Raw genomic sequence first — 23,980 nt, 5'->3', positions numbered from 1 at the left:
CTGGATGCACAAGACACATGAGCGCCTTCTTGCTGCACTACCTACATGACCCTCGGATTGTATGAATTTGAAGTAATCCTGAATACTGGGTTGCCACACTGTTAGATCCCCGGTACAAGACAAAATTTGGCGAACTAATTCCTGCCATAGAAATAGACGCACGTATACAGGAGTATCTGCAGAATGTGGTACGCAATCTTAGATCTACTTTTCCACTAAACACCAGTGCTGCACAGAGTGAATCTCAACACTTTGTCATGGATAGGAGGAAATGGTCTTTTACTTGTCCACATCGGAGGGACCGAGGGATGGCTGCTGTGCTGAGATGGCGTTGAGTACGGTGTCCCTGCACAGTTGCACTTTTGGTCATATCCCAAAATGAGTTGAAAAAGGACAGATGCTGTTGGAAAGGGGAACAGGTGTGTTGGAAAGGGGAAAAAAATTTTGGTCCGTGGATTTGGTGGTTAAACAACTGTAACATTTGCTGAAGAAACAACATCTGTTACAGTGGGACTGGCAGATTTGGATAAAGTGGTATATAATCTGTGACCGCTATATAACAAAAATTAATAAGAAAAGAAAGAGAAAGGTATATATCACCTTCAGCAGTCAGTGTCCACCGTGCTCCCAGTTGGAAAAGGAGAGGTTGGCAACTTGAAGGTTTGGTGGAGGATACAGAGCTGTGTGGCTATGAAACTAATAGTAGCCTGAACCGAGTTAGACGCCATTCGGATCTGGAGACTGTGAGCCCTGTTAGCGTCACAGGGTCCACATGCCCACCCAGCCCAGGAACTCCCTGTTAACAACACAGGGGCCATTGAGTACGCTGACCGTGTGCGTAGGGGCCACACCTGTGGACAGCAGGCGCATCAGCAGCAGCAGGCCTGTTAATGCCACTGGGCTGCACAAGCAGGACTGTTAGGACAGGAGCTGGTCTTAACCGTTCTGCGTTACCAACTGTGGTGGTGGCCTGCATCCACCACCCTATCCCTGCCTACCTCTGGCCTAAAGCCGCAATGGGTTCAACACATGGAGGTGTGCTCTTTCGGAGCATAATAGAAGACTGCGCACCTCCTTGTTGGCTCCAGCCCCTTTTATAACCTGGGTCCGCCCCAAACCAGGGTGAACCACAATGCACCTCCTGGAGACAAAAGCAGAGTGACACGTCATGAGTGGCATAACTAGCGTCCTATTTGGAAACGCAACTTCAATGATGACCTCATGGCTGCCATGACCCAAACACCTCACCAGTCATCGTCTGACCATCAATAATGCGGTGACAAGTCATAGGTGTGGGCCTCTGCAAGCCATTTGGGAGGACACCTGATGCCCTGTGGTCTATATGGGACCCCCACATCAGGGCCAGGGCCAAAGAGTTCATTACCGGACCTAGTCTCTGATGCAGGAAGTGCCTGAGCATGCTCAGTAGCATGAAATACAGTCTCTGAAAAAAGACTATCAGCTTTAGCATGGTGTCTAGGCACAAAACAGGACTTAGACCCGGCACAGAATGCAAGCACCTGTGCAAAGAGGCTTTTCACACTTAGTGTGGGAGCATGCGCTGTATCCCGAAATGAAGACTTAGCGTCAGGAATGGCACAGTCAGGCTGAGCATACTCACTAGGCGAAACACTGTAATTATGCTGCAGCTGGGGTACATCGGCACACGCATGCGCACTAGCTGCCTCTCCACACTTAGACGTGGAGGGGAAATTTGTCTTGGAGATGCTGTCTATGAACAGAAGGAAAAGCTAAAGGAAGCCTGACTTTCTATCCCTCCGAATTATGAAATGCAGCAATGAATTCCATGAGTTTGCTATAACATTAGCGTAGCTAAATGTGCATGAGGGTGTGATGTAGAGGTGCTAGAAATAGCTTGTCACCAGTGGGGCACTAATGGAATACAACAGCCAGTTCTATGATGCCACAAAATGGCAGTATTTTGTGCTATCATTATAGCTTATTAAAAACAGAGCACGAGGTTGTCATGCAGAGGTGCTGCACATAGATTTGCAGTAGTGTGAATAGACAAAAGTACAATAGCCACGTTTAGGATACAACTAGGTACAGTGAGTGTTTGCTAGTATAATGGCTGAGTTTAAAAAAGTTTGAGTGTGCAATGCAGGCAGATGTCCTGCAAATATCGTTCCAATACTGTGAATTGACAAAAGTACAATAGCCACGTTTAGGATACAACTAGGTACAGTGAGTGTTTGCTAGTATAATGGCTGAGTTTAAAAAAGTTTGAGTGTGCAATGCAGGCAGACGTGCTGCAAATAACGTTCCAATACTGTGAATTGACAAAAGTACAATAGCCACGTTTAGGATACAACTAGGTACAGTGAGTGTTTGCTAGTATAATGGCTGAGTTTAAAAAAGTTTGAGTGTGCAATGCAGGCAGACGTGCTGCAAATAACGTTCCAATACTGTGAATTGACAAAAGTACAATAGCCACGTTTAGGATACAACTAGGTACAGTGAGTGTTTGCTAGTATAATGGCTGAGTTTAAAAAAGTTAGAGTGTGCAATGCAGGCAGACGTGCTGCAAATAACGTTCCAATACTGTGAATAGACAAAAGTACAATAGCCACGTTTAGGATACAACTAGGTACACTGAGTGTTTGCTACTATAAATGGCTGAGTTTAAAAAAGTTTGAGTGTGCAATGCAGGCAGACGTGCTGCAAATAACGTTCCAATACTGTGAATTGACAAAAGTACAATAGCCACGTTTAGGATACAACTAGGTACACTGAGTGTTTGCTACTATAAATGGCTGAGTTTAAAAAAGTTTGAGTGTGCAATGCAGGCAGACGTGCTGCAAATAACGTTCCAATACTGTGAATTGACAAAAGTACAATAGCCACGTTTAGGATACAACTAGGTACACTGAGTGTTTGCTAGTATAATGGCTGAGTTTAAAAAAGTTAGAGTGTGCAATGCAGGCAGACGTGCTGCAAATATCGTTCCAATACTGTGAATAGACAAAAGTACAATAGCCACGTTTAGGATACAACTAGGTACACTGAGTGTTTGCTACTATAAATGGCTGAGTTTAAAAAAGTTAGAGTGTGCAATGCAGGCAGACGTGCTGCAAATATCGTTCCAATACTGTGAATAGACAAAAGTACAATAGCCACGTTTAGGATACAACTAGGTACACTGAGTGTTTGCTAGTATAATGGCTTAGTAACAATGAGTTGTAGTGTGCAATGCAGGCAGACGTGCTCTGCAAATGTCTTTGCACTAGTGGGACTATAGCAAAGTCCAATAGCCACGTTTAGGATGCCACTAGGTACACTGAGTGTTTGCTAGTAAAATTGCTTAGTTTAAAAAAGTTGGAGTGTGCAATGCAGGCAGATGTGCTCTGCTAATATCTTTGCACTAGTGGGACTATAGCAAAGTCCAATAGCCACGTATAGGATGCCACTAGGTACACTGAGTGTTTGCTAGTATAATGGCTTAGTTAAAATGAGTTTGAGTGTGCAATGCAGGCAGACGCGCTATGCAAATGTCTTTGCACTAGTGGGACTATAGCAAAGTCCAATAGCCACGTATAGGATGCCACTAGGTACACTGAGTGTTTGCTAGTATAATGGCTTGGTTTTAATGAGTTGGAGTGTGCAATGCAGGCAGACGCGCTCTGCAAATGTCTTTGCACTAGTGGGACTATAGCAAAGTCCAATAGCCACGTATAGGATGCCACTAGGTACACTGAGTGTTTGCTAGTATAATGGCTTGGTTAGAATGAGTTGTAGTGTGCAATGCAGGCAGATGTGCTCTGCTAATGTCTTTGCACTAGTGGGACTATAGCAAAGTCCAATAGCCACGTATAGGATGCCACTAGGTACACTGAGTGTTTGCTAGTATAATGGCTTAATTAAAATGAGTTTGAGTGTGCAATGCAGGCAGACGCGCTATGCAAATGTCTTTGCACTAGTGGGACTATAGCAAAGTCCAATAGCCACGTATAGGATGCCACTAGGTACACTGAGTGTTTGCTAGTATAATGGCTTGGTTAGAATGAGTTGTAGTGTGCAACGCAGGCAGATGCGCTCTGCAAATGTCTTTGCACTAGTGGGACTATAGCAAAGTCCAATAGCCACGTATAGGATGCCACTAGGTACACTGAGTGTTTGCTAGTATAATGGCTTAGTTAAAATGAGTTTGAGTGTGCAATGCCGGCAGACGCGCTATGCAAATGTCTTTGCACTAGTGGGACTATAGCAAAGTCCAATAGCCACGTATAGGATGCCACTAGGTACACTGAGTGTTTGCTAGTATAATGGCTTGGTTTTAATGAGTTGGAGTGTGCAATGCAGGCAGACGCGCTCTGCAAATGTCTTTGCACTAGTGGGACTATAGCAAAGTCCAATAGCCACGTATAGGATGCCACTAGGTACACTGAGTGTTTGCTAGTATAATGGCTTGGTTAGAATGAGTTGTAGTGTGCAATGCAGGCAGACGCGCTCTGCAAATGTCTTTGCACTAGTGGGACTATAGCAAAGTCCAATAGCCACGTATAGGATGCCACTAGGTACACTGAGTGTTTGCTAGTATAATGGCTTGGTTTTAATGAGTTGGAGTGTGCAATGCAGGCAGACGCGCTCTGCAAATGTCTTTGCACTAGTGGGACTATAGCAAAGTCCAATAGCCACGTATAGGATGCCACTAGGTACACTGAGTGTTTGCTAGTATAATGGCTTGGTTAGAATGAGTTGTAGTGTGCAATGCAGGCAGACGCGCTCTGCAAATGTCTTTGCACTAGTGGGACTATAGCAAAGTCCAATAGCCACGTATAGGATGCCACTAGGTACACTGAGTGTTTGCTAGTATAATGGCTTGGTTAGAATGAGTTGTAGTGTGCAATGCAGGCAGACGCGCTCTGCAAATGTCTTTGCACTAGTGGGACTATAGCAAAGTCCAATAGCCACGTATAGGATGCCACTAGGTACACTGAGTGTTTGCTAGTATAATGGCTTAGTTATCAGTTGGAGTGTGCAGAGGACAAGAGGGTACAGTGGCAGGATTGTGGTGCTCTGGGTAGAGGAATGGAAGCCTGCCTTTCTATTCCCTCCTAATGGTGAAATGCAGGTAGGAAATCCCTGACCTGGGCTACACAGACGCTGTTGCTGTTTGCAGGACCTGTCACCTATGGCTCTCTGACCCTGCCGGTTGGAGCCCTTAAAAGGACTGCTATAAAGTGCTCTCCCTAAGCTGTCTAACGCTGTGTATGCAGCGCATACAGCTGTATCGGCTATAGGACTCAGGAAGACGGAGCTGCGACAGTGATGTCTGACACCAAAGACGCAGAAGGCAGATAATGGCGTCCGTGAAGAAAATGTCCGGTTTTATAATGCAGGGACATGTGACATGCAGATCCTATCACACATGCCGTTGCTTCTCTGGCTCAAAGTCCACTTAGCTGTGTGTGTGTCTGGGATTGGCTGACATGCTGGCCCGCCCCACAAGACGCGCGCGCTTAGGGAAGGAAGACAAGAAAAAAAAAAAAAAAAAATGGCGATCGCCATTATAGAAACAGCAGTGATCTGAAGGCGCTGTTCACGCACACTATACACTGAAATGTGATAATAGTTTGATTCACAGAGTGACTTACACTATTACAGCAGAAACCAAGCTATGATTTAGCTGTTTTTTGGCTGCTAGAACCGTTCTCGAACGTTTCTAGAACTACCGAGCTTTTGCAAAAAGCTCGAGTTCTAGTTCGATCTAGAACATGCCCCAAAATCACTCGAGCCGCGAACTGGAGAACCACGAACCACGAACCGCGCTCAACTCTAGTGGTGTCACATGGTACGATATGTCTAACAATGCCGGATGTGCTTCTTGGAATCCGTGACCCCAACGACATATCGCCCGATATATCGTAGCGTGTGACGCCGGCATAAGATGTGCAAAAGTGGTGAAACATTGAACAGTTTGACATGTGCATTCAAAAGCTTAGAGTAGGTCACATTATATTTACCTAAAAAGGTTAGAGGTTAAGTTAAAATATAACTTATTGTGAGTAGTTTAACCCCTTAACGACCTAGGACATATATATACATCCTAGGTCGCCTCCCTCCCTTTGATGTGGGTTCATGTGGTGAGCCCACATCTTTCCTCACACATGTTGGCTGATCTGATAAGCTGACATGTGCAGCTAACAGATGTTTCCTGCCACCATCGTCAGCTTGGGTTGTTATGAGATGATAATTGTTAAAATTGCTCTGTAATTGAAAATTTGCCTATAATGAAAAGCAACAGTAACTGGAGAGTAGAACACACAAAAAGGCCGCTTTACACGCTGCGATATCATGACCGATATCGCTAGCGTGGGTACCCGCCCCCATCGGTTGTGCGACACGGGCAAATCGCTGCCCGTGGCGCACAACATCGCGCGGACCCGTCACACTACTTACCTGCCCTGCGACGTCGCTGTGACCGGATAACTGCCTCCTTTCTAAGGGGGCGGTTAGTTCAGCATCACAACGACGTCACAGCAGCGTCACTGAACCGCCACCCAATAGAAGCGGAGGGGCGGAGATGAGTGGGACGAACATCCCGCCCTCCTCCTTCCTTCCACATTGCGGGCGGGAAGCAGGTAAGGAGAGGTTCCTTGTTCCTGCGGTGTCACACGGAGCGATGTGTGCTGCCGCAGGAACAACGAACTACATCGTTACTGCAGCAGCAACGATATTCGAGAATGGACCCCCATGTCACCGATGAGCGATTTTGCACATTTTTGCGACGATGCAAAATAGCTCATAGGTGTCACACGCAACGGCATCGCTAAAGCGACTGAATGTGCGTCACAAATTCCATGACCCCAACGAGATCGCTTGAGCGATGTCGCAGCGTGTAAAGCGGCCTTTAGAGTTTTAACTGCTAATAACAGTGTAAAGATGAGGGGTGCTTGCTCACATGGTGCAGTTGTGTATCACAGAATAAGTTCAGAGTTTAGAATTTAGACATTATCGGCTTCTGCAGATACATAGGTTTTAAACCAGAATTTTGCTGAAAAGGACTTTTCTGCGCTGCTGTTGAAGAAACAGGAGAAGGATCCAGGACACAAGTGTTGAAGCAATTTGGTTTATTTCAAAGCGTTTTTAGGTTAGCCAACCTCTTCCACGGCATTGCCTGTCAATAACAGTAAAGGGGGCTTTACACGCTACGATATCGTTAATGTTTGGTCGCCGGGGTCAAGTTGTTAGTGACACACATCCGGCGTCATTACCGATATCGCAGCGTGTAATACTTACCAGCGACCTTAGGCGACCTCAAAAATGGTGAAAATCGTTCACCATGGAGAGGTCGTCCCAAAGTCAAAAATCGGTAAGGGTTGTTTAGCGTTGTGGTTCATCGCTCATGCGGCAGCACACATCGCTATGTGTGACACCGCATGAGCGAGGACCATCTCCTTACCTGCCGCCGGCCCCAATGAGGAAGGAAGGAGGTGGGTGGGATGTTACGTCCTGCTCATCTCCGCCCCTCTGCTTTGATTGGCCGGCCGCTTAGTGACGTTGCGGTGACATCGCTGTGATGCCGAACGTCCCTCCCCCTTGAAGGAGGGATTGTTCGGCAGTCACAGCGACGCCGCCGACCAGGTAAGTATGTGTGACGCTGCGTAGCGATAATGTTCGCTACGGCAGCGATCACAAACAATCGCCTGCATGACGGGGGCGGGTACTTACACGGTCGCTATCGCTAGAAATTGCTAGCGATATCGCTACCGTGTAAAGCCCCCTTAATGCTATTGCTTTTGGCATTACTGTGATTGGCAGGTGCAGTGGAAAAAAGAATGATGTGCGGTTTCCCACTTATTTGTGATAACCAGCGCAGGTAAAGGAACTTACTGTTCCCAGTTCTTTAGGTAAATAATTCCCAAAAACACATTACCTTAATGTAAAATCCTCTGACGCTGTACATGTGATTTCACATAATAAATCTTTATCCTTATTGTGTTTTCTACAGATCAGTTCGATCCAACTTACCTCATAAACAACGCTGTTAGCAACGTGATCTGTTCCATTACATTTGGAGATCGGTTTGAGTACAATGATGAAAAATTTCTACGACTTTTAGCTCTTTTTAATGCAGCTTTAAAGGCTGAATCTGGACTCTTGGCTCAGGTAATTGAAAAGCTTTAAAGCTATATACAGAATACTCACTTTCTGAAAATACCCAAATAGCCTCTTCAGAGAGGAAGAAGATTAGTACCACCCATGCAGCAATCATATTAGTAAATATTCATCCTTTAAGGGGTAACATTTTTCCTTGTGGAGAGGGACATATCTGACAAAGGGGCATATAAGCCATGCAATGCTCCTTTGGGAAATTAAATATGCAACACTACGGCTATGTGCGCACAGTGAGTTTTTCGCGGCGTTTTTGCGCGTGTTTCTGGTGCGTTTTTGGCCTCAAAACTGCAGGACTTTGCTTCCCCAGCAAAGTCTATGAGTTTTAATTTTTGCTGTCCGCACACATCTGTTTTTTTTCAGCTGCGTTTTTGTGGTGCCACAAAAACGCAGCATGTCAATTATTCCCGCGTTTTTCACTGCGCTTTTGATCCATTGAGTTCAATGGGATGTTGAAAGACGCAATGAGAAACGCAAATAGCTGCGTTTTGGTGCGTTTTGAAGACCAAAAACGCAGCTATAAACGCAGGAGGTGGGTAGTAAAGTGACGTGTACAGGAAGAGGATTCCTTCTGTCAGTAAATACAGAAGCGTGAATCCTCCCGGTACCGTCACCGCCGCTTCCACCTCCCGTCCGGTGCATGTATGCTGCCGTGCGGCGCCATGTACGGGCAGGAGGTGGAAGCGGCTGCGAAAACAAAAGTTAACAGTAGAAAAAAAAAAAGTTATACTCACCTGTGTGCAGACTCCCGGTGCCATGCCCGCTCCCATCTCCTCTCACGGTTTCGCCACCCCCGCTCCGGCTGTGTGCAGACGGTCGGGAAACCTCCAATGGATGCAGGACCTGGCGATGGATCACCTGATGCAGTCACCTGACGCATCAGGTGATCGTAAGTATCGCGGTGACGCGGGCGCCCGGCCGGTATCAGCGGATGCGTCAGGAGACTTCATCCCTGATTACCGGCAGCTGCTGCAGCGATCGGACGGAATCAGACTCCCGCCCCATCGCTGCAGGAGCTGCCGGTAATCAGCACATAAGTGAGTATTATTTTTTTTATTTTTTTTGCACCGATGCATCAGCTGATTGTATAATCGGCTTTTATACAATCAGCTGATGTGTGATGGGATTCAGGCACTTGATCCTGACACATCATCTGATCGCTTTGCCTTCCAGAAAACCAATCAGATGATATTGGATCCGGATTGGACGGCGCGGGACCCTGACCCAGGATTACTGCGGAGGGGGGTTCTTTATTTCAATAAAGATGGAGTCACTAATTGTGTTGTGTTTTATTTCTAATAAAAATATTTTTCTGTGTGTTGTGTTTTTTTTTTATGTTTACTAGAAATTCATGGTGGCCATGTCTAATATTGGCGTGACACCATGAATTTCGGGCTTAGGGCCAGCTATACAGCTATCCCTAACCCCATTATTACCCAGCGAGCCACCCGGCTTCAGGGCAGCTGGAAGAGTTGGATACAGCGCCAGTAGATGGCGCTTCTATGAAAGCGCCATTTTCTGGGGTGGCTGCGGGACTGCAATTCACAGCGGGGGTGCCCAGAAAGCATGGGCACCCTGCACTGTGGATTCCAATCCCCAGCTGCCTAGTTGTACCCGGCTGGACTCAAAAATTGGGCGAAGCTCACGTCATTTTTTTTTTTAAATTATTTCATGAAATTCATGAAATAATTTAAAAAAAAAAGGGCTTCCCTATATTTTTGGTTCCCAGCCGGGTACAAATAGGCAGCTGGGGGTTGGGGGCAGCCTGTACCTGCCTGCTGTACCCGGCTAGCATACAAAAATATGGCGAAGCCCACGTCATTTTTTTTGTTTGGGGGGGCAAAGAAATCCTGCATACAGTCCTGGAAGGAGGATGCTGAGCCTTGTAGTTCGACAGCTGCTGTCTGCTCTCCTGCATACACTATTGGATGGAGTATGCTGAGCCTTGTAGTTCTGCAGCTGTCTGCTCTTCTGCATACACTAGTGGAGAATGAAGAACACATTGAAGAAGGAAATGACATCAGACCTTTTTTTTTTGTTCACTGATAAAAAACGCATAAAGACGCAGTGAGCAAAAACGCAGCAAAACGCAGCAAAAAAACGCACCAAATCGCGGCAAAACGCGTGCGTTTTTTACGCGTTTTTTTGACGCGGGTGCGTTTTTGTGCGGTTTTAGCGGCCAAAAACGCACAAAAACGCAGCGTCAAAAAAACGCAGTGTGCGCACATAGCCTACTTCTGCAAACTGATATTCTCGTTTGGCTTTATCCTAAGTGGCAAGGCTCCTTAAAGGGTAAATATTGACTTTCAGGATTGCTACTTCAAATAGGTGGCACTAGAGTTCAAGTCCTCTTCCTCTTTAAAGTGGCAATTTGCATATGTCATTTCCCAGAGGAGCATTGCATGGCTCATCATCCTCCTTACACTGGCATGTCAGGCATGTCACTCTCCACAAGGAGAAACATTACCCTTTAGATTCCAAACAGAAGCCTCTTATACAGTCAAATCAGATCTTATACTTTGCATTGATGAGTTGCAACACACTGAAACACCATGTCTATAAATTGATATTATGATTTGGCTTGCATCCTAAGGCTAGGATTACATAAGTGTATATTCTCTAATCCAATTTAATAAGGTTGATTATGGAAATCACATTCTAATCTACCACTGATCACAGAAAAAAAAATTCTCCATCTTCTTCATTCCGTCAGTGCGTGAAAATAGGACTGTACTTGCATGTCAACCAAGTGCAGTTGGATTTTTTAATTGACTCTTTGACTTGCATGGCAAAGTACAATCCAATATTCAGATCCAACTCGGACATGCTGCAAATTTTTCCTCAGACAGACTTGGTATGAGAAAAAAAAAATAGAACTTATGAACGACTCCATAGAATACCATTGATCTGAGTGTGATTCGATGTGTGAGTGAGCCCTTAGAAACATGGCAAGGCTCGTTAAAGGATCGATATTGAAATTTAGGATGGCTACTTCCAATAGGTGGCCCTAGAGTTGAAGTCCTCTGAAGAGGCAGTTTGTATATTGACCCTTTAGAAAGCCTAGCCACATGACTTAGGATAAGAGGCTTATCTAGAAACTTTATTTTTATACACCATGTCCCCAACCTGTGGCTCGGGAGCCACATGTAGCTTGCTGGCCCATGATTTGTGGCCCGCGACTATTTGCCAGCTTGTTGCATTAGCAATTTGTCTAGCAAACAGCTATGAAGTATGTGAATAGCCCTTCCCAGAAGAGCAGATCTAGATGCCCCCATACTGGCCTTGGGGTGGCCAGCACATGTAAGCTGTGACCGTCACATGTGAGCTCTTATTACACAGCATTCTAGAATAATGTCTATATGTGCCCTGGCTGCTCTGTATAATGTAAAAAAACATCTTTTATTATGATCGCCTGGGAGGATGTTGGGTCCGATGGGCTTCACTGGTTTATCTTCCTTTCATTGCCATCCTCTTTCCCAGCTCCGTGTGGATGACGCATCTTATGTCATCCACAGGGAGGTCTCCATTGCGCTCCTGTGCATGCACACTTTTCTCTCCCCTGCTGAGTCAAAAAAATTACCAAACTGCATCATGTGAATACCATGACAGTTGTAAGTATACAAAATGAAGTTCATCCATCCATTCAAAAGCCAAGAGGTGGAAATACAGCCAAATTATTTGAGTCATAAGGTCTGCTCATCACAAGGTCTATCAGTTCTGATGTGAGGACAAACAGCGCAGTGGAGGTGGTTCATATGCTTCATAATAGTGAGATTACAAACATCCATGCAAGCACCTTGAAACACTGGAATGGTAGCCCACACAAATATGAAGAAGCCTTGACTTCAATATCATCAAAAGAAACATCGGCCCGAGTTTGCAGAAAAATGGACAGTAGGAGTTTGGAAATGGTTGATTTAGAGCGATGAGACAAAAGTCAATAGACTAGGCTCTGATGAGTTCAAATGGGGCTTGAGGAAACAAGGGAAATGGATCAAGAAATTAAAGGAACTGTCAAGTTCAGTGGAGGAAGCATGATGATATGGGGTTGTATTACAGCCAAAGGCATTAGATACTTGACGAGGATCGATGATGATCTCAATACTGAACTATATGTGAGTATCCTACAAGCCAATTTACTTCATACAAATGAATACTATGGGTATGAAAAGGACAACAAAGTTTTCCCGCAGGACAACGACCCAAAGCATATGCCGAGATTAGCCAAGAAATGGTTCAATGACAATGAAGTAGAGGTGCTGGATTGGCCCCACAGTCCCCAGACCTCATCTCAATCAAACACTTGTTGGTAGAGTTGAAGAAAAAGCTATATATATCCCCAAGTGAGCCGACCAGTATACAGCAACTTTGGGAACGTGTAGAAGAGACATGGGATCTGAGTTCGGTTAAGACATGCTTGAATCTGATTAAGAGCCCAGAAGAATTCAGGCAGTGTTGAAAGCCAAAGGTAGATTTAGAGAATACTAATAAAATTATACAAATTTAGATTTTTAAGAGCAAAACATAATGCAGTGACATGACAAGAATCTGCATAACTAATCATATGCTAAATAGTTCAGATCAAATTTATGTATAATATAGCCAAGATGATTATCGATAAAATGATCGTAGTTTCACGTTCGAAGTTATATGGATGGGGAGATATGGAGCCTGAAAGTTAATTATTCAAAATATTGTTACCTTTTTACTCATCACTGTATAGCCAGCAAGAAAACACAGCAAAGGGATATTCTCACCAAGACTGTGATAGGGCAAACAAAAACAGGACTATGGAAGACACTTGAAGAAGTCCAAAGAGGAAAATTGAAGGTAATAGTAACTATCAGCATTGGGGCCAAGAAGAAAAGGACAATAGCTCAACAGACAGAGGAACTGACTGTGGAGCAACAGGTCACTGGATCGGGTCCCAAAATTGAGCCAAGCCACTTTAGCTCTAAATGTACCATAGATGAGACAGTGGAAGATAAAACCATAGATCTAGAAATAAAATTTGTAATTGGATTGAAAACTCGCTCAAAGAGTGCACCCATAGCATTACAGTGGAAGACTGCTGCTATGAATGGTCTTCTGTTGTAAGTGATGTACCCAAAATTAAAGTGCTGGGTCTGCTACTATTGAAATATTTTTATTAATGTTATTGAAGATGAGATGAATACTACTGTTTCTATTTTTGCAAATTACACATGCAGTAACTATGTATAATTGTGTAGTCTATTAAAGACATCCATTAGATACAGGCTGACTTGGACAAACTGAGTGTTTGGGCATCCACATAGCAGATGAGGTTGAAAAAGGATAAGGCTATGTGCCCATGTGGCGTTTTCCTTGCTTTTATAAAAGCAATGAAAAACCATCCCAGCAAAGTCTATGACAATCGTGACTTGCTGTGTGCACTTTGCTTCTTTCCTTGAAGAATTTGTTGCTGAAAAAAGAAGCAGCATGTCAGTTGTTTCTTTGTTAATTTACTGCGTTTCTATAATACCTGGCAATGCTTTATTACTCTGGGGGATTATAGTGCAGCACTTTGCCTCACACTGTTCATACAGCATGGTCTGTGAGGCTCTCCGTAGCTCAGTAACCCGGGGTCGTCATGGTGATGGCAGCGATCGGGTCCCTGTGATCGTATTATAGGGACCTGGATGCCAGGGAGAGGTAAGCGATTCCTCTCCCTGCCTCCTGAATTCTGATAGCAGCATTTAGGGAGTTAAACTACTGGGAGCAGCGCGGGCATCACTCCGGGCAGTGAGAGCAGGTTGTAATATCAGCTGGAGACCCGGCAGCAATCGCAGGGGTATAGCACCTGAACTCAGCCAATTGCCAAGACTAAAAACAAGCACTAAAAGAAGCAGGAAAAAACACATGAAAAAACGCGCAAACGCAATAAACATGCACATTTTTTTCTGCTGCATTTTCCTACCAAAACATGTTTTTTATATGCAGAAAAGAAGCAGATAAAAAAAGCAACATGGGTACATAGCCTTAATTTAAACTTAATTGAATGAACATTAGTAATATGAAGGCCCCATATATACCAGCGGAAGCACAACTCAGAGAGACACTTATAGCGTAGGCTACTGGAGTGGTGTCACTAATGTAAGTTCCCTGCCCCTAGTAATATACTTACCAGACGCTGTCTTTTTCTTTTCTTGGTGGCACTATGGTTGGTTACTGAGTATGACTTGTTCCAGTGTTTGCTGAGCGAGCCAGATGTCACTTCTCAATGTAAGTCTATGTAAGTTGGAATGAGGCTCTTTTGGGCTTACATTGAGAGCTTGTGACCGGTACCTCTGACTTCCAGTCAGTCAGAAGCAGTGGTCAAAACATGGCGGATTGGGTCTAGATAGGCACATGGAAGAGCAGAACAAGAAGGAACAGGAATAATTTATACAAGTACATAATGGGTCCATATAAAAAGCATGGTAAAAAAAAGAACAGTCCCTCCATCTGGAGAAAAAAATGTCTCAATCTACTGAGGAGACCAGGCTCCTTTACCAGAAGAACTGTTAACCTGTAGAATAGTCTCAGGAACCTCAGGAGCTGGTCACCTCGGGTATCTTTGATGGTTTTTAAAAAAATGTTTTTGTTTTCTTTTTAGCAAAAAATAAATTTGTTATTCTGAATGTGTAAAGTTATTTTCTTAATGTTTAGATCAGTGCATTGATAATTGAGATGAGGAGGAAAAGTTTAGCTATTTTGGGTTGAGCTGTCTTGCCTTATATTTGTACTTATGACCCATCCCTCCTCTCATTTGCAATGCCTCTATTGAACCTGATGGACATGTGCCTTTTGTGACGACATGGACTCTCATGGGTTAAAGTTTCTTAAAATTCAGCCAGACAGCATGATAGATTGCTTATAGACGGGGAGAAGTCCCTCATTGTTTTTACAAGACTCTTGTTGACTCAATGTAATTGTGTTGGCCACTGAAAGCCAGACGTATTGTTCTCCAGACTTTTCCAGTAACCATTGTATTGTAGTTGTGTATTGCTAATGTGATTACCTTAGTAGCCATTGTTGAGTCTGTGACTTGCAGACTCCATGTATACCCTCAGTCTTTCTGTAGACCTCATTTGGATGAACATTGTCCATGCAGCTTGAGATTCATCCAATGGGAGAGGCGCTCTTGTCCAACCAATCGATGAGGACGCAGTGTATCTAAGTGGAAGGCTGTGGCTATAAAAAGGGACTTCTTTAAGCCACCAGGTTGTTGATGGATGCTGATGGATCCAGTCTAAGCTCTTTGGAGCTGACTAGAGGATCAGGATATCTTATGGCTTCAATCTAGGGACTCCGGTTCCGATTGGAGACCATATCCACAGCCTAGGGATTTCGACTCCGGCTGCCAGGATTGTATCATCATACAGGACTACCTAAGGAGGACACTCAGGTTGGGACAGTTCAGTCACCTGGAACAGACTTTGCAGACCTCAGCCAGCTTCCTAAATCTGGCGCTATTCCTTTCTCGGTGGGTGCCCGCCAAAAGCGGGGTGCTGCTGGATTGGAGTAAGCGGCCCTGGAACCTCTGAGGCATGGACATTCTAAATCCCTGGTGAGCCAGCGGAAGGGTGAGACTTTGTTGCCTGTTACATTTGTGTGTTTTGCTGGTTATGTTATGTGCCGTTAATTGTTTGGGGATCCAATAAAGTCTAATTATTGTGGTTCCCTCACCCTGTGTTGTCTGAGTAGTGTTACGCCCACGGTTAAGGAGGCCGGTGTTCAGTTGGGATGAGCACTGAGCCACGCTGTCTTTCTAAAGGCGGCAGGTTTTAGTGGACGAGAGCACCCACTGAGCCCCGTGTCTCCACAATTGGTGGCAGCGGTGGGATACTACTCAGCCTGGTTTACCCAGGGGAGCTGCAGCGGACTGGTGTTTTCGGACACCGTCCAGGGCTCAACAACCAGGGAGGCACATAAGCATACCCAGCAGGCCATAGGGGAGGCATTCAGGTTTCGGACGCTGCCATGTCCAACCCCACCAGCTCAGCCATGGGACAAGGACAAGAGAGGAGTTATGACCGCTGCAGTAAATAGATGCTACAGGATCTGTGCCAGAGGCGAAAGATTATCTACTGGAATGCTGAGACTCGGTCAGACTTGATCCAGAAATTAGTCCGTTGGGATGCCCAGAATGATGCAGAGGACGATGAGGATCCCGCCGATATTGACCCAGAGGATTTAAACTATGTGCCACATTATGGATCTAGTGACAATCGGTAATAAACTTTGTCCAAAATGGCCCAAGCCACAGCGTTGTTGGATGCATTGGGGCCTAGATCCTCAAGAGAAGAGAGGGCTTATGTTCTGGAATATGTTTATGGGATTCCAGCTGCCGTACTGCTAGCACCAGCCGGTCGAGAAGGATGGTCCTGCTACCCAGCAGAAGCTGCGCCAAAACAAAGGACTACAAACAGGGCCTGTGACTCGCTCAATCTATGGCGCTGTTATACATGTGGGCGCCATGGACATATAGATAGAGATTGTCTCCAAAACCGAGGCCGCATGCTTGGAGCCCATCTACCAGCTCAGCTGGTTAAGAGCCAGGGACTACGAGACACTGTTTCCTCCATTACCCTGGTAAGTCCAGTTATTGTTTCCCCAGAAGACCCTGTACCAGATTCCCAATTATCCATCTCCCTGGCTGAGGGCCAGCACTCAGACATTCCTCTGGCATGTGTGCAGTTGGACCTAAGGTCCGACCAGGGACAGGTCGAGGTGGAGCTTGTGGACAGCCTCCCCACACCTGGTATTTTGGGGACCAACCAGGAAGTGATCGATGTGGGGATTATGAACAGCCTCCCCATACCTGACATTGTGGAGACTGACCAGAGCAAGGCTGATGTGGAGCTTATGGACACCGTCCCCACACCAGTTATTTCGGGAAAGGACCAGGGAGAGGTTGATGTGAGACTTGTGAACAGCCTCCCCACACCTGTCATTGTGGAGACTGACCAGAGCAAGGCTGATGTGGAGCTTATGGACACCGTCCCCACACCAGTTATTTCGGGAAAGGACCAGGGAGAGGTTGATGTGAGACTTGTGAACAGCCTCCCCACACCTGTCATTGTGGATACTAATCAGAGCAAGGATGATGTGGAGCTTATGGACACCGTCCCCACACCAGTTACTTTGGGGTCTGACCAGGAAGAGGTCCATATGGAGTTTATGGACAGCCGCCTCCCCACACCTGTTGTTTCGGGGACTAGCCAGGAGGAAGTTGAAGTGGGGTTCATAGATGGCCCCACCAAGCCTGTTGTTTCGGATACCACTCAAAGGGAAGTGAAAGTGGGGCTTGTGAATTACCTGCTCACACCAGTCATTTTGGAGAATGACCTAGGACAAGGACTATCCAGTCAGATTGAAGCAGCCATCACCCACCTCCAAGCCAAGCAGGACCCTGATGTGGATCTTTCTAACATCTTTTCCAGGGATGGTTTGTATTCCCGGTCACCATCATCCCCTTCTGAGCCAAGAACCGTGAGTAAGCCTAACCACACTGTGGCTATTGACTGGGGGAGGATAGATAGTGGGAGATTTGTGCAGGCCCAACTCATGGACCCCACCTTAGTGCTTGTCCACAATATGGCTGCTCAACTTGGGGGAGGTAATCAGGGGGAGGTGTATAGATGCAAGCCTCTGTTGCTGACCTCACCATTAAAAAGGACAATGCCGTTAAGAGGAGAAGGATGATCGGAAGCCTATCATGTCTGGCTAATATTAAGAAGGGGGAGGAATGTGACGACATGGACTCTCATGGGTTAAAGTTTCTTAAAATTCAGCCAGACAGCATGATAGATTGCTTATAGACGGGGGAGAAGTCCCTCATTGTTTTTACAAGACTCTTGTTGACTCAATGTAATTGTGTTGGCCACTGAAAGCCAGACGTATTGTTCTCCAGACTTTTCCAGTAACCATTGTATTGTAGTTGTGTATTGCTAATGTGATTACCTTAGTAGCCATTGTTGAGTCGGTGACTTGCAGACTCCATGTATACCCTCAGTCTTTCTGTAGACCTCATTTGGATGAACATTGTCCATGCAGCTTGAGATTCATCCAATGGGAGAGGCGCTCTTGTCCAACCAATCGATGAGGACGCAGTGTATCTAAGTGGAAGGCTGTGGCTATAAAAAGGGACTTCTTTAAGCCACCAGGTTGTTGATGGATGCTGATGGATCCAGTCTAAGCTCTTTGGAGCTGACTAGAGGATCAGGATATCTTATGGCTTCAATCTAGGGACTCCGGTTCCGGTTGGAGACCATATCCACAGCCTAGGGATTTCGACTCCGGCTGCCAGGATTGTATCATCATACAGGACTACCTAAGGAGGACACTCAGGTTGGGACAGTTCAGTCACCTGGAATAGACTTTGCAGACCTCAGCCAGCTTCCTAAATCTGGCGCTATTCCTTTCTCGGTGGGTGCCCGCCAAAAGCGGGGTGCTGCTGGATTGGAGTAAGCAGCCCTAGAACCTCTGAGGCATGGACATTCTAAATCCCTGGTGAGCCAGCGGAAGGGTGAGACTCTGTTGCCTGTTACATTTGTGTGTTTTGCTGGTCATGTGTTATGTGCCGTTAATTGTTTGGGGATCCAATAAAGTCTAATTATTGTGGTTCCCTCACCCTGTGTTGTCTGAGTAGTGTTACGCCCACGGTTAAGGAGGCCGGTGTTCAGTTGGGATGAGCCCTGAGCCACGCTGTCTTTCTAAAGGCGGCGGGTTTTAGTGGACGAGAGCACCCACTGAGCCCCGTGTCTCCACATCTTTTATCAACCGTAATAACTATATAACAATCCATGTTAGCAAGTCTTCATTTCTGTGCCCATCATCCTCGGCCCGCAACCCTGGGTGCCGCTGGCATTTCCGAAATCTACTGACAATGCAGGGCCTCGTAAGCACAAGAGATCCCAGGATGTACCGGCAAGGATACACAGTAGTGCCAGAATTGGATGCTCAGGACAGCGCAAACAATTGCTCATCTCTAATTAGGAACATCATGACAATCATATACATTATTACTATTACCATCTAGTAAAGATATATATAGGCTATATTTATATGTCAGGTACAGCCTAAATTGAATAGGATAAAAATCTGTATCAAGAAATATTTTGGGGGAGGGTAAGATGATATCTATCCCCTGGTTAATAGCCTCCTCCACAAGTGCAGCACTGCCTGTAGTTACAGTTGTCTTCAGTGCTGGAGAGGAGAAGTGAGGGTTAATGCCACGATGTCACCAAGAAGAGGAAAACAATTGTTTATGTGATAATAAAAATGTTTTATTCCATAGGTCAACACGTTTCAGGGCTCGAGACCCCTTCTTGAGGACCATTTTGTGGTTCTGAAACGCGTTGACCTATGGAATAAAACATTTTTATTATCAAATCTACAATTTTTTTCCTCTTCTTGGTGACATCGCGGCATTAACCCCCACTTTTCCTCTCCAGCACTGAAGATTATTCCACGTGGGGCTGCGGCAGCCGCCATTGTCTTTTATGCTTTCTTGGTGGTAGTGACCCTCACAACCTTATAAGGTGAGTGTATACTGTTACACCCCACTATTTTAATATCTGGTAAGACCTACTTGCGCTATTTGTCCTCAGCTTTTAATGTAGTTACAGTTGTTCACACTGTAGAAGATTTTCATTTTGTCACTTTAGTAAGAAATGCCATAGTAAAGAATCACTTTCATTGTAGATCATTAGCAGCTTACGCTGTTATGGACACACTAAACAGTCAATCATATATGGTATTAATAATTCCATTGTACAATTCCTGATTTAATTTTTTAGATTCTGAATGAAATTCCTTTTCTCAACCACATCCCATGGCTTTTTGACCGAGTAATGGAACCAGAGTACGAGCTAGTCGCATTCCTAAAAGAAATGATTTCAGAGCATCAGAAAACTTGGGATCCAAACTACACCCGTGATTTTATTGATGCCTACCTAGTGGAGATGGAAAAGGTAGGAGCACTTTTATCCTTGTTAGACTAAATCCACATTCACATGTCAGACTCCTAGACAAAATAATGGAGTCAAACACTAAAATGGAAACCTCATGAACATTTTAAACAATTTGATCAATTGGACTCCGCTGGCATCCAGCATGTAAGGGGTCAATTTTAAATTGCTAATTTGAACATAGCCTTATAGAAGAATATAGGTTCTGACAGAACATGTCAGCATGTGTGCTGTGCTGGGAATCTCAAGAAAAGATGCGGAAATATATTCTTGTATTAATAACAGATATAAGAGTTTGCATTAGATTGCATTGGTTGACAGTAATAGTATTAGCAGTGGTCAACAAGCAAAGGTAAATTTAGTTTGTTCTTTAAAATGCCTTGTGTGAGATATACTGGAGCTAGTGCAAAAGTAAAGTGACATTTGTTTTATCGTAAAAAGTAGAGAAAATTCTTCCCATGTGGTAAAGCTGACCATAAACATTAGATAGCCAAACTATTATTTGGCTTACAGCTTTATCTCTGGACTTCCCCACAATGGAATACTTGATAATATTTTCAGGGTGATGTGCAGTGTTAGTTTTCTGTCACGCAAAGCATTTTGTATTTAACATATTCTTCCACATACCATGCAGGATATACAGCTAGCAAGTGGAAGACACTGCTCTGGTCAGATGAGAGCAAAGTAGAACTTTTTGGCTAAATGAAAATTCTATGTGTGACAAAAAAATAACACTGCACCCTGCTGAAAACACCATGCCCACCGTCAAACATGGTGGTGGCAGCATAATGCTGAGGGAATGTTCTTAAGCAGAGACAGGGAAACTGGTCAGAGTCGATGGGAAGATGGATGGAGCTAAATAAAAGGCATTCCTGGATCAAAACCTATTAGATGCTGCAAAAGACTTGAGACTTGGGTGTAGATTCACCTTTCAGCAGGACAACAACCCTAAACATGCTGCCAGAGCTACAATGGATGGTTCATATCCAAGCATATTCATGTGTTTGAATTGACCAGCGAAAGTCCAGACCTAAATCTCTAGGAGAATATGTAGCAAGACTTGAAAATTGCTGTTCACAAATGTCTCCATGCGATCTCACTGAGCTAGAGCGCATGTGCAAAGACATATGTGCAAAAATGTCAGCCTCCAGATGTGCAAAGCTGGTAGAGACATACCTCAAAAGTCTTGCAGCAGTAATTGCAGTGAAAGATGGTCTTATAAAGTATTGTCTCAGGAGGATGAATACAAATGTACGTCCCGATTTTCAGATTTATATTTTTAAATTTTTTATAAAACAATGTATAATTTCCTTTACACTTCACATATACTTGCTACTTGTTGGTATATCACATAAAATCCCAATAAAATAAATTTAAGTTTTTGGGTGTAATGTGATTCAACTAGTCATCAGGGCAGGTTGGTCGCCAGACGTGATAAAATATATTTTTCTCTAAAATGCAGCAGTGACTCAGAGTCAACGGCTGAAATCATATAGCCAGTGCCTGATAAATGCTGCTCATCAATTACACAGCATGTATCATCTGTCAGGTTCTGATTAAATGAATGATGACATACTGCCTGTGTGTAAGTAGTGAATTAAGTGTATTATGCCAACTACTACTCATGTAGGAGTCCCAATCCTGTACAGGGGCCCATGATTGGATTCCCCTGTTTCTCTGTGGGCTAGTCTGAGTCTGAACCCAAATATTACATTATTAATTATTTATTCTAGGTAAAAGAAGACGGTTCCAGTAGTTTTACTGAAACAAACCTGCTCATGACAACATATGACTTATTTAGTGCTGGGACAGAAACTACAAGTACCACCCTGCGGTGGGCAGTGCTGTTCATGCTCCTCTACCCAGATGTACAATGTGAGTAAAACATATAGTCACTACTGTGTTTTCCTGATAATAAGCCCTATAAAGAAAATAAACCCTACCCCAAAAATAAGCCCTAGCAGAAATGTTCAGCCTTTTCGGAGTAAGGCTTAAATATAAGCCCTATCCTGAAAATAAACCCTACTTGCGGTTCAATAATGAAGTGTTCGTGCAGCTAAAAATGTTAAAGATACTGCAGGACGCTTCATTATAGAAAGCAGGCACCCCCAAAAGAGAGATGACCAGCCCTTCAATCATACTTACCAGACTCCGAACAGGAGGCTATGGAACGTGAGGACCTGTGGTGGAATGCACACATACACACACACCCCCACATACACACACACATAGTGATACCGTACTGCTCCGGGGACCTGGGACGCAGTAAAATATGAGAACCTACGGTGGGAGGCATTTGGGACCTGCAGTGGAATGCATCAATGTATTCCACCGCAGGTTCTCCATGCGTTACATCGCAGGTCCTTGCGTTCCTCAGCGATGCCAACTGGAAGCAGTACAGTACCACCAGTACACACTCTATGTGTGTATGATGTTCCTGCAATCTGATGTATGTGTGTGTGCATGTGTGTGTGTGTGTGTGTGTGTGTGTGTGTGTGTGCCAGCTGGAAGCAGGGGAGGACTGCTGTGGAGCACACAAGGAGCTGCTGGGAGCATACGCTGAGGATCACAGGAGGACTTAGGAGCAACCTAAATGTCTGGAGTCTGGTAAGTATGATTCACCAGGGAGGTGTCTGCATTTTTTGGGGGGTAGACTTACCCCCAACCCGTGCTTCCCCAGAAATAAGCCCTACCCTGAAAATAAGTCCTAACACATTTTTCAGGACAAAAAATATTATAAGACAGTGTCTTATTTTTGGGGAAACACAGTAGTTGTAGTAATCACATGGTAAAGTATGGATAAATATTCATCTACTAACACTCATTTCAATTTAGCCAAAGTTCAGGAAGAAATTGACCGTGTAATTGGAAGAGAGCGGAAACCGACAATGGGGGACGTGCTGCAAATGCCATATACTAATGCTGTGATCCATGAAGTTCAACGATGTGGAGATATTATTCCCTTGGCTTTACCTCATATGACCTACCGAGATATGGAGATGAAAGGTTTCCTTATTCCAAAGGTAAAATCAATGGGTAATGCCTTCAATTTCTGTATTACCAGAAATGTAAGAGAAATATCGAAGGTCTAAACTAATTATAATTATTCCAGCCAAAGTCTGAAAACAAACCGTTCAGCTCCCAAGGACAAAAGAAAACAGCTGTGCTGCTTACAAGTATGGCGGTGCTGTGACAATGCTATATATTACAAAGTAGTATAGCAGGTATATATAGTTGAAACCAGATGTTTACATACACTTTCTAAAAAGACACATCTGCAGGTTTTTTTCACTATCTGTCATAAATCAGAATAAACCTTTCCCGCTTTAGGTGAATTAGGAACCAAAATATATTATATTTGCCAAATGCCAGAATAATGAGAGAAAAAGAGAGAGAGAGGGAGAGAGAGAATGTTTTAAAGCATTTTTATTACTTGTTGCAAAGTCAAAGGTTTACATACATTTCATTAGAATTTGGTACGATTACCCTTAACTGTATGACTTGGGTTAATGTTTTGTATATTCTTCCACAAGCTTCTCACAATAGTTACAACTGAGCCATGTTTGTGGGTCGCCTTGCTTGCTTCGGCCTTTTCAGCTTTGGCCATAAATTTTCAATAGGATTGAGATCAGGGTTTTGTGATGGCCACTCCAAAAGATTGACTTTGTTATCCTTAAGCCACTTTGTAACCAGTTTGGCAGTATTTGGGTCATTATCAATTTGGATGACCAATTTCCACTCAAGCTTTACGTTCCTGGCCTATGTTTTGAGATGTTGCTTCAGTGTTACCATATATTCTTCTGTCCTCATGATGCAATCTATTTTTTGAAGTGCACCAGTTTTTCCTGCAGCAAAACAACCCCACAACA

General features: G+C 44.4%; 1 protein-coding gene across 2 annotated transcripts in view; it reads left to right on the top strand.

Moving 5' to 3' along the window:
- The window catches only part of LOC142249913 (cytochrome P450 2D17-like), a 173,230-nt gene that overhangs the window by 71,259 nt on the left and 77,991 nt on the right, over positions 1-23,980 (top strand). For both annotated transcript variants that reach the window (XM_075321890.1, XM_075321891.1), the window contains 4 exons: positions 7,973-8,130; positions 19,941-20,114; positions 21,845-21,986; positions 22,947-23,134. In XM_075321890.1, the coding sequence (XP_075178005.1) occupies positions 7,973-8,130; positions 19,941-20,114; positions 21,845-21,986; positions 22,947-23,134 (662 nt within the window). The remainder of the gene's footprint in view (positions 1-7,972; positions 8,131-19,940; positions 20,115-21,844; positions 21,987-22,946; positions 23,135-23,980) is intronic.

Source organism: Anomaloglossus baeobatrachus, chromosome 8 (assembly GCF_048569485.1).
Source record: "Anomaloglossus baeobatrachus isolate aAnoBae1 chromosome 8, aAnoBae1.hap1, whole genome shotgun sequence".
Lineage (NCBI taxonomy): Eukaryota > Metazoa > Chordata > Amphibia > Anura > Aromobatidae > Anomaloglossus > Anomaloglossus baeobatrachus.
Note: the sequence above shows the minus strand (reverse complement) of the source record. Positions and strands in the feature narration are given on the sequence as shown.